Genomic DNA, 11,462 nt, shown 5'->3' with positions numbered 1-11,462 from the left:
CTCCTCATCGTAGTGAAATCTTGATGGTGGAAAATAACAGTGGAGAGGCTGAAGTAAAGATATCACAATTAACATATGTTTAAAAACCAATCTTATCCTAATGGATAAAACTGTCACAAAGTAGGGTATGTTATTTGATTCTCAAGATGTAGTAAGAACATGGGTTCTTGTCCTTGAAGAGCAAGTAATAGAAAAAAACGTGGGTAAACTTCGGTAACTATCAAAAAATGCTTTTTCAGCTCAAGAATTTGTTTTTCTAGAAATAAGAGCAGCAGCAAATAGTTTAAGGGAGACTTCCACTAAACACCACAAATCACACTAAAGCAAATAGTTTCCAGCTTGGTCTTTTTTCAATTTATTGTTGTTTCCAGCTCTGTTATTCATTTCCTCTTTTATAGCATTTTGTTATTTCTTTATTTTAATTCCACGTTTAAGATTGTTTAATTAAATTTTGGCCATCAATTCATGTTAAATTTCTGTTTATATCAATTTATTGCCAATAATACAAGAATTTCATGTTCCACTACTTGCAAAGTTAATTTCAACATTAAAGTCGATAAATCCCGGGTCGAACTCATTTTTTTAGAGTCAAATCTGCTTTCCGAATTAACATCTTAGATACAAGCTTGATCGGCACTTGTGTCGAAGTCGAACAAAAATCAAGCAAAACAATACCCAAACACAAATGTTTGATCGTTGCCAAACCGTAGTTCCCTTCGGGAATAATGTTTGGTACCAAATAGCATTACCGAATCCAAAATCCATCTAATCCATTTCCCATATTCAATGGTCGAAAAAATGTGTCACTTCAAAAGGTTTGAATTTAATTGACATACCAGATATTATTACCAAAGCCAAAATGTGTGCAACGTTCAGGGCTTCATTGATTTTACAGCAATCAAAACTTGAAGGATGAGACTATCACTATTCACTCCACTGAGATAGCCTCAAGCAACTTCTTGGTTTCTTCACTCACATCCACTTTCTCCATCTTCAATCGTCGTCGCAGAGCAGCACTGGTCCTACCAGCAGCTGCATAAGTTCTAATCAAGGATTCAAACACCTCTGCACCAAGAGATTCCACAGATTTCTTCAAGATCTCTACAAATTCTTCTGCACCATCAACATTTTTCTCTTGCTCAAAATGCTTCATCATAACACTAATGGTCTCTGATGATGGAACCCACTTCTCGCCATTTCCTCTACCAATTGATACTGCATTGTCTAGACAATCCACAGCCAACTTAAATTCTCCTTTTCGAAGATGGTAATCAAGAAAGATCTCCCAGGTCTTAGCATTAGGCTTGGCACCCCTCCTTCGAGCACGTTCCTTGATCTCTTTGGCCTTCTCCAGCATATCTAGTTTTGTGTATGCTCCAATCAGAGCATTTGCAATTCGGATATCAAACTTAGGACATCCAGATTCCCACTCCCGGAAACATTTTTCTGCTCCGGGAAGATCTTTCAAATTAACCAGCACTTGAATCATGTTCAGATAACTTATGTTTGCGGTTTTAGGAAATGCCAGCCTAAGAGAACGCCAAACCTTGTAAACCTCTAATAAGTTACCTGTTCTCCCGTACAATGTGATTAGAAACTGGTATGCAGAGAGATCTTTGCGAGCATTTCTCTTTTCCAATTCTTTGAGTGCTACTTCTGCCTTCTCAAACAAGCTAGCATCGACATAGATTGATGCTAAGTTGCTATATGTCGTCCAATCTCCAGTGACTTGATCATCCCTCTTCATCTCATCCATAACCCTTTCAACACCAGAAATATCATTAACAGCAGCAAGAGCTCTCATCCAGACATTATACGAGTATGTGTCCAGCATTATACTGCTAGCTTTCATTTCTTCTATGATGGAGGGAATCTTCTCTGACCGCTCTACTTTAGTATACAGAGTCATAAGGCTATTGTAAGACATGGAACTTAAAGGAAGCTTGAGAATCTTCATCTTTTCCATCAGACCTTCTGCTTTTTCAGTCATCAATTCCTTACAGTAACAGTTGAGAAGGGCTCCATAACATAGATGATTTTTTGCTGTTTCAGGGAGATTAACAAAATAATTCTCAGCAGCAGCAATGCCTTGAGCTTTAGCAAGCAAATCAAGATGTATAGCATGGTCACTGACTGTCTTGTTCATATTCCTCTTAGCCATGGTTTTTGAGAGCTGTAACATTGGAGAAAAAGACACATTTTTCCATAAATAATTTAAGTAAAAGAAGCTACAGTCTGCCAACTATGATTTCTAGATTTAATTCTAGCTTAGTGTCACACTGGACCAGCAGCATACATACCCAGCAACAACATAACATAAAATTCAACACCTAATTACTCAATTTGATACGGAAACAGCAAACCAAACCTTTTTCCATTAAGACTAGGCAGGGTCAGTCATTGGATTTTGTGATGCCATAGTGTTCTTTCATAAATTATATTCATATTCAAATCATTTCCATCCAAACCTCTTATAGTATAAATCTAGCTACTGAACCACCACTACCCTTATCTGATTCAGTCTCCTTACTAGGGCCTACATAATCTCAAATTCCTTCAGGTTATGAACGAAAACCACTCCTCTGCATATATGATTTTGTATTATCACTAGTTCACTGCCACTCTTTTGATGAAGTGTTCCACAACCAACAAAACTAGGTTTGATGCATCCACATTCATAAATCACATAAATCCATAGCTTCTAAACAATCACATCAACATCAGCACTATAATCTCTCAGAAATAAAACTCAAACTAACACTAGATCAAAACACAGTTAAGATTATATCAATTTGACCACTATATCATGTTCTCTTTCTAAAAATTACGAATTCAAAAATGACGTAGAAATTGTTAACTTACAAGTAACCAATAAAATTTAATACAAAAAACAAGAAAACCTTGAGAGCAGGGGAATAGAGATGGCGTTGGCGAAGCTTCTTGAGTGTGTCGCCGACCTCCCATTTGTAAACGCGCTTTCCGCTCTTGAAGAATTGGTTCAGCTGCTGCCGCACGTTGAGTTCAGCGGAACCTTCCCTGAAGAGCTTCAAGTAAAGCGCTTCGTCCAAGTACTTCTTCGAACGCTTCACAACGCTCTTGGTGCGCCCGTAACGCTGCATCACCGACATTCTCGAATTGACGTTGCTGCTCCTGCTTCTGATCTTCACATTCCAAGGAAGGAAGGAAGCAAACCCCAAAACCCTAGTTCTTCGGAGGAGAGAGAGGGATCTGCTCAGGCTAAACAATTGGGCTCACGTAAAGTTTGGCCTCGAGGCCCAATTTCTGTTACTTTATGGTCTTGTTGGGCTTCGGCCCGTATGCTTACCAAAACCAACAACAACTTGACAAAGAATAAAGGTTATTACTTATTACAAAAAAAAAAAAGGCTATTACTTACCAAGTATGTAATCAAATTATTCAAATAAGTGGTGGAAGCATGTGATGTAGTGATAAAGTTGTTTGTCTCGAACCAATTTGGGTTGGTCGAGTGGTCAGCTCACTCGTCCACTTAAGCAAGTGTCGGAGAGTTCAAATTCCACCTTGTACATGTAGCAATTCATTGACTAGCAGCAGACCCTTAAATAGAATTCAGATCCGCGACGGTTTAATCCTTAACCTGTCAGGTTGGGGGATACCGTAGACAAAAAAAATATATATATTTATACTTTGTATGATAAAATAAAAAAAATATTTGATAACAAAATAAAAATAACTAAAAACAATTAAAATTTGTTTTATTTAATAAAATAAAAATAATTCAAATCAATATGCCAAACTAATTAACATATAGAAGTTTATTAATTCCTTAAATCAATTAAGGACAATAGTAACATCGCCCAATCCTTCAGGATATGCTTTGTTCATATAACCAAATCTGTTATCTATAACCTATTTCATAAAGAGTTCTATTTTAAGAGTTCAAATCAATATGCCAAACTAATTAATATATGGAAGTTTATAAATTCAATAAATCAATTAAGGACAATAGTAACATCACCGAATCCTTCATGATATGCTTTGTTCATATAACCGAATCATTTATCTATAACCTATTTCCATAGAGTTTTATTTTAACAGTTATCTAAAATATTTTATATAATTATTTAATTATATTCATTTTTTAGATAATTATTCACGCACAATATCTCAAATATTATTGTAAAATTAAATTCAATTCCATAAAACGTGTTACCAAATCTAGTCAATCACAATGCATACATTTATAGAAGAAATTTCATTTATGGTAGGGGTGTTTATTGATTGGATTTGATCTGTAAATCTATAGTATTTATCTGAATTCGATCTGAAAATCATGGATATGAATCTGATTTGCAAGGTTATTAGATCGAATTCGATCCGATTCACACACCAATAAAATCGGATTACGGATTTTATGTAAGTATCCGCATATCTACAGATCCACAAAAATAAATAAATAAATAAGTAAGTAAATATTTTTTTTATGTTTTATTTTAACTAATAATTATCATATATGTTGTATTCTTTTAATTTTATTATTTAAGTAAAGTATGTTTAATATTGTTACGATGGGTAACCGGAGATGGTGGGCTGGACTTGCTAAGTTAGCCCAATCGTCTGAAGGAAGCCTTTGAGATGGTCTGCACCTTGGGGTCCTCCGTCCGACTTGTGAGTATGAACGAATGGGGGGTGGTACCTGCAAGGACACTCCGATGCCTAAGTCAGCAAGGGGTTAAGCAGGTTTAGAATGTATTGGAACTTAGAGATACCTGAGGGATGTCAGTGTACTTATAGTGGTGAACCAATAACCACCGTTGAAGTAGTGCCACTTTTTTAGGGTGTTAACCGTCCCTTTATCTTAGGGAGGTTAAGATATGGCTCCTAGAAGTGGTTAGAGAGATTCTAGGAGCAGTTACTCATTCAAACGAGTGTTTATCTGCCAGCTAACTCTCATCACCGACTTCTTTAGAGTAAGTCGGGGTAGGAACCGACTTCCGGGGAGGATGGAAGGTGAGATGCGGGGCTCATCCTTTAGGATTGGGCCTTTTATTTATACCTGGGCCTTATCATTGGGCCAGGGTATGAACAAATATTATTTTAATAGTAAATATATTTAAAAGAGTAAAAAAAAATTATTGATATTTTTTAATAAAAATAAGTTTTTAATTTTTTTTTCTGTTTTGCAGATATATCCGATATCCGCAAATGTGTGGATCAGATCGGATCGAATCCAAACAAAAAAACTGCGGATATTATATCCAATCCGATCCAATAATTTTAATGCGAATCAAATCGAGATTTTGGCCATATTCAATCCGGGTTCACCCCTACATTACAGTATATCCATGGGAAATCTGACTTGTCTAAATTCATCACCAGATCTTAAATATGATATCGGAAAAGCTCTGCATACAAGCCCTAATGGCTTGTATGCTTTACAAGTTCATTAAACAATAAAATCAAAATACGCGCTTCTTCAGGTACGTTGATTACACGCGCTATATAACATCGCGCGTATATCTAACTACCAGATTTAAAATATTTCTTTCCTTTTTCGTTTTCGTTATTTTGAGATTTCGTTTTTCTTCTTCTCGCGCTTCTTCCCTCCTTCTTTTCCATCGTTTTTTTCGTCTCCTTTTCTCACTAGCATCTTCTTCGTTTAGGTTACCTTTTTCTCTCTCTGCAATTCGAGCTTCGTTTTCTATTTTTGATTTGTTGTTTTCTGAAATCAAAGTTTGATCTCGTTTTGAAGATAATGGATCATTCAACCTCAGATTGTCAGCTGAATCCAGACGAAGTGGATTATGAGTCAGAATCTAACGAAGTCCCTGAGGTTTGATTTACATAAGATTAGTATGAATTTTCTTTCAGTAATTTGTATAGCATTGTGTAGTTGAAAAATTGCTGAACATTGACTGTGAATGGTGCTTGGATAATTTCAAAGGTTGTGCTGGATCATTCACACCCCTGCTGTCCAAGTAAAGCAGAGATGCTCAAACAACACAGGGAACTAAGCATGTCCATTCGTCGTACGATAGAGAATAACGAGGAGGCCGGTATCAGACCTAGCAAAACCTACCAATCATTTGTTGCGGCTGCCGGGGGTCACCGCGAGCTAAATTTTATCGAAAAGGATGTGAGGAATTACATTACCAGGGAAGTGCGGAATGTTTCCGAACAAGAAGATGCAAAGGAATTCGGGAAATATTTGTTAAGAATGAAAGAGAAGAATCAGAATTTCTTTTTTGAGCTTGAACTATATGGGTGTAAAAGCACCGTTATTTTGGGTGTATTTTCGTTAATTCACAATTTAGATATAGACACATATATAGATATATATAAAACAAAAGCTATAAAAATTCTCAGGTTATGGGTTTATATTTGATTTGATGTTTTTCTTCATATTTTAGTACATGTAATTCATATATTTTGAATACATCACAGACAGTTTGGGTGTATATTTTATGCAATCTTGGGTGTATTATTAGACTTGCGTTGGGTGTAACAGTTTGTATATGCCTTGATTTTTTCCTTCATATTTTACCACCTGTAATACAGCTTTTGAATACATCACAGACAGTTTAGCAGCACGGATAGTTTAACTATGGGAAAAAATATACATGGAATAGAAGTTGTTGATAAATGGCAAATATTTACATCATTTGTTCAATTTACAAACTACCAAGCAGTTGGATTACCCAGTTTCTATATCAGCAGAATTAATCTGACAAAAAGGACTTAATAATATAGAGGATGGCTTCGACAGCCTTATAGCACTACTCTCTCTAATTGCCTGATCTCTCTGTGTATTCATCTCACTAAATAGTATCCGGGATGCGTACTCCACTCTATAGTGGTCCACCTCCTCCTACAATTAAAAAGTATATTCTGTTTAAACAGCAATATTAATTCAGTAAAGTAATACAGAGTTATATAGTTCGGAAGCCGGGAGCAAGCAGAGAGAGAATCAGATGCTGCAGATTTTCATACGGTCATACCGTGTGCAACCAAATCCTGCATTGAAGCTCAGTTTCAAGATGCGTACACTCACGCAAAGTTTAGGGAAGTCCAAGCGCAATTCAGAGGAAAGGCAAATTGCATCACCAGATTAAAGAATTCCGCTCTAGGCTATTCAGTATACGAAGTCGGAGAACAAGTTTCCAGCTCAATATTCAACAAGTTCGTGGTTACTTACGACTCGGTTGCAGCCGAGGTAAAATACCATTGCTTATTATTCGAGTCGAGAGGGATACTATGCCGTCACGCACTAAGCGTGTTAAGCTTCGAACAAGTAAGCCAAGTGTCACCGAGATACATACTTGAACGATGGAGCAAGAAGGTAAAGAGGCGACACACACACATCAAGAGCTGCCACGACGAGCCACTAATGGAGCCAAGAAGCAAGAGGTTCGAAAAACAAATCAGTAATACACCCGAATGAATGGACACGATACACCCAACTGAATGGACAATATACACCCATCACAACTAACGAAATAGACCTATCTATTAAAGTAAAGAAGACAGAGGCAACTTACAATGAATTTATTAATGGCCTTTCTTTCATCGGTGGGAGCTTTTTTGTGTAGCGGGTCAAGTATTTGACATTTCCGCTTTCTTGTATTTATCAGCCATAACCACCAATGCCCCGCGTAGCAGACAGGGGCAAAAATCTGAAGGATTGCCACACATGAACAGTGTGTTATTTTATTTTGCAAATAAGTAAATAAGCGTACTAACAAATTTAGCAAACGAAAACTTACATATGGGTGCGAAGTCAATTTTTTTCTATCTATGAAGGGAATGAAACTCGGGTAGGCTTCCACCCTGAATTCCTTTTCCGTTTTCGGTGATACGAATTCCCCGTTTGGATGATCCGAAAGTGCCATGCACTGCAAGAATGGGAAACGAGAAATGAAATACTAAACTTACACCCAATCGAACGTAAAAAATACACCCAAATCAATACAGAAAATACACCCGAAGTTTGTAGAAGTAATACTTACCACAATATCGGGGGGGAGACAGTATATTTGTTCTTGAAATCTCTTTTCATTTTTGTTGTTGAGGATGAGGCAGATGGCAGATACAATCTAGAAATATATGCCGAAATAAATTTTACATTAATAAGCATTGTAATTGACTTTGGTGTAAAAACATTAATTTTATTATAATATTACCTGAGATTCTATATCACTTTTTGCCTGGAGGGAAGCAAGGTGCATTCTCATCAAAATGTATTTTCCTTGGCCAATCAGAGTCCACATTTCCTCATACTTGTTAGTATTGCCATCTGCATCTTCCTTCAGTCTTGTCCCCCAGATGTAGCACTTTTGTTTCATATCATCCGTAATCTGATATAATCCCCGAGGAGTTTCAAACTTTGCAGAACTTTCTCCCCCAGTCTCCCTTTGAATTTGTGGACTTGTGTTTTTTCCCTTCGTCGCGCTGCTTGCTATTCTTTGGACCAAACTGTCCAATTGTTCTATCAAATTCGCAGCTTCTGGAGATTTTTCCCTTTCTGTCTCCTGCGTTGACGCCCCCTCCTGGCTTGAATCAGTCAATCCAAGACTGAACAATTCAAAAAGAAGACATGCTTTGTTTTTTTGAGAACTTACATAATTGCAGTTTTTGCTTTTTTTTCCTGCCTTTTTTTTCTTGAATAAAATAATAAAGGGCTTTTTTTTCTAAAAAAAATATATACAGAATTAGAAGTAGAAGGGTAATAGAAGAACAAAAGTAACGGTTATTTAAAAGAAAAATTACATGCTCTGTGACGGCTGGTTTACACTACTCTGTTCTGTGTGTCCTTGAGAGGAAGGACTATCACTTCCCAAGTTCACAGCCGGGATTCTAAAACAGATTTCATGTTATTCCAACTTATTAAACAACATACACCCAACTTGATCCACACAATACACCCAAATGGTTCCACAAGATACACCCAAATCATGATAATAAGATTTTATTAAATAATAAAGCTTCTTACGTTTCAGACGACACATAGCGACCTTCTGTCGATCGCAGGTCAGGTTGGTTCTCGCTGCGAAACAAGAAACAATTATTAGCATACAAAACACAACAAAATATGAAATAGACAGCCCAGCAAGACATACCCCTCTGCAGCAGATTTATCAACGTTTTGCCCTAGCCATTCTTCCAGTTCGTCACTTGATATTTCATATGTCTCACTACATTCATAAAAGAAGATTTTAACAAAAATAATTACGACGATAGACGGTAATAAAGCTTACGAGGTACTGTACCCGTCAAAGTATTGGTCTTCTTTAGGAGGTGAATCCTCCACGAGAACTTTTTTCTTTTTTGGTTGTGCTCTGGGTGGAAAAAAAAGAGTACGAATCAGAAATAAAAAATTAATTTTATCACAGAATATTATGCAAATAAGTGCTTACTTTTTTGGTGTTGTTTTTGTTTTTTTCTTCTCCTTCTCCTTCTCTGCAGGTGATGATTCTTCGCTCCTATAAGTTAATAATAGACATTTCAGTTAATACACGAAATCTTTATAATGAAGCCAAAAGAAAGGAGTAATAATTTCAAGACATTACTCATCACTTTGTTCATATTCAGATTCTGAATCAGAATCTGGCTCCTCTTGCCTCTGCTTTCTTTTTCTGGAGTCCATTCTGGAAGGCAAACAGTGATTATTTAGAACATACTAAAAATACACCCAACGTGATCAACAAAATACACCCAACTCGAAAAATAAATTACACCCAAGTATGGTACTTACTTTTTCCCCTTTTTGATGGGGTGTTTTCTTGCTGAATCCTCTGAGTCTTGTTGAGTCTCAGACTCAGAGGTAGAAGTTTCACTGTCAGTAGCTGTTTCTGTCTCCGAAGACGATGTTGGACTCGCCTTCCTTTTTTTTGTTTTTTTGATTTCTTGTTTTTTTTCTTTTTTTTCTTTTTTTTTCATTTTTTCTCTTGCTCTTGTCTCCGCCATCTTTACAATCCCCTGAAACATGAGATATTTTAGCTAGCAGCATTCAGGTAAATAAAATACAAGCAATATATTATGTTTACTTACCAAAATTTCCTCTCTTTCTGCAGTCATTCTTTCCACCAACTGCTCCTTAGTCCAGTTGGCAATCCAAGGCTTTGGTGGTCTTTCAGCCCTCTTCTTGCCTTTGTTTTCAGAAAGATGAAAGTATATTATCATGAGGGCAAAGAGGCAGCCATCAATTGCCAACGTAGAACTTAGAACAGTCTAACAAAGAAGCAAGAATAATAGCCCAGTAAACCCTAGAAGAACGACGTAGAAGAAAACTAAAATATACAGTAATCTTAATGAACTTACGTTCAGTGTTGTTGCTTCGTTTTCTCTTCAGATTCTTCACGGAGAGTTTGATGTTATTTTGATGGAGGTTTCGAACAACGATTTGTATATTTTGAACTTTGATTGTTGCTCGAAAATGGGAGCGTTTCCTTGTTTTCGAAGCGTTTTGAGAAGTGGAAGAAGTGGAGGAAGTGGAAGAGTTTGCCATACGTAACCGTTTGTGTTGAGCGCGTGATTTTGACGCGCCATGTTATGCTTCCTTATGCGCGTGTCTTCGATTTGGGCTGGGCCAACTTGGATGCTTGGATACTTGTATGTGTAGCAGGCCCGATATGATATACATTAATAAATAAATTTGTATCTTGAATAATATATAGCTAAGTTGCAACTTTTAATTTGGTCAAAATTAAATAAGTTAGCTTAGTTAAAATTTTTTACTTAGTCAAAGAACAACTTAATCATGTGGTGAAAATAAATTATAAATGATGATAAAGTTAATTTAACAAAATTGTATAAGATGACAAGTTGATAAAATGATTGAATAAGTCGTGATATGTATGTTCTTTACATTATTATTTTTAGCAAATTATATATAAGTGATTAAAATATTTGCTAATATATTATGTTTTGCATAATATTAGTGATTGAAAATTAAAAAAAAAATTCATAAAACTTTTATATTGTAATTTTTTTTGTATGAATTTTTATAACATGTAAGAGAGTATTATAGATTTTTCTATATATATATTAGGAGATTATAATCTTTACTACTTAGTCATACTATTTTCATTATTACTTAAATTATGGTTCAATTTTATCAATTTCTCATCTATAAATTTTAGTTGTGTTATTCTATTTAATTAACTTAGATACCCAACATAGAGTAATGTATTATTAACTAAGGGAGTTCAAATCCAAAGGATCTAAATTAAATTGCTCATCAAATCTAATTCAAATCCGATTAAAATCATATTAATTTGAATTTAATTGGATTTTATTTTTGATAAACTGCATGGATTGGATCAAATTTTAGATCTACTTTTTTAAATTAATCCGATCCAATCCAATTTAAATCACACAATGTAATATAATAATATTTATTTTATTATATTTAAAATTTTACTTATAATATATTCAATTTGTTATATATTTTATCTTATTCATGTATTATTATTATTATTTAATGA

General features: G+C 35.4%; 2 protein-coding genes across 2 annotated transcripts; both read right to left on the bottom strand.

Annotated features, from left to right (window-relative positions):
* On the bottom strand, positions 746 to 3,228 carry LOC107631350 (pentatricopeptide repeat-containing protein At1g60770). Its single transcript, XM_016334778.2, has 2 exons — positions 2,901 to 3,228; positions 746 to 2,173 (listed from the first exon to the last, which is right to left on the bottom strand). The coding sequence occupies exons 1-2, from the start codon at positions 3,126 to 3,128 to the stop codon at positions 929 to 931; spliced, it is 1,473 nt and encodes a 490-aa protein (XP_016190264.1). The 5' UTR covers positions 3,129 to 3,228; the 3' UTR covers positions 746 to 928.
* Positions 9,389 to 10,054, bottom strand: LOC107634701 (protein PXR1-like). The gene is made up of 4 exons (XM_021117441.1): positions 10,027 to 10,054; positions 9,731 to 9,954; positions 9,546 to 9,623; positions 9,389 to 9,458 (listed from the first exon to the last, which is right to left on the bottom strand). Exons 1-4 carry the CDS (start codon positions 10,051 to 10,053, stop codon positions 9,389 to 9,391), a joined length of 399 nt encoding a protein of 132 aa, XP_020973100.1. The 5' UTR covers position 10,054.

The sequence above is a fragment of the Arachis ipaensis genome, chromosome B03 (genome assembly GCF_000816755.2).
Source record: "Arachis ipaensis cultivar K30076 chromosome B03, Araip1.1, whole genome shotgun sequence".
Classification (NCBI taxonomy): domain Eukaryota; kingdom Viridiplantae; phylum Streptophyta; class Magnoliopsida; order Fabales; family Fabaceae; genus Arachis; species Arachis ipaensis.
This window is presented reverse-complemented; position numbering and strand designations above follow the sequence as displayed.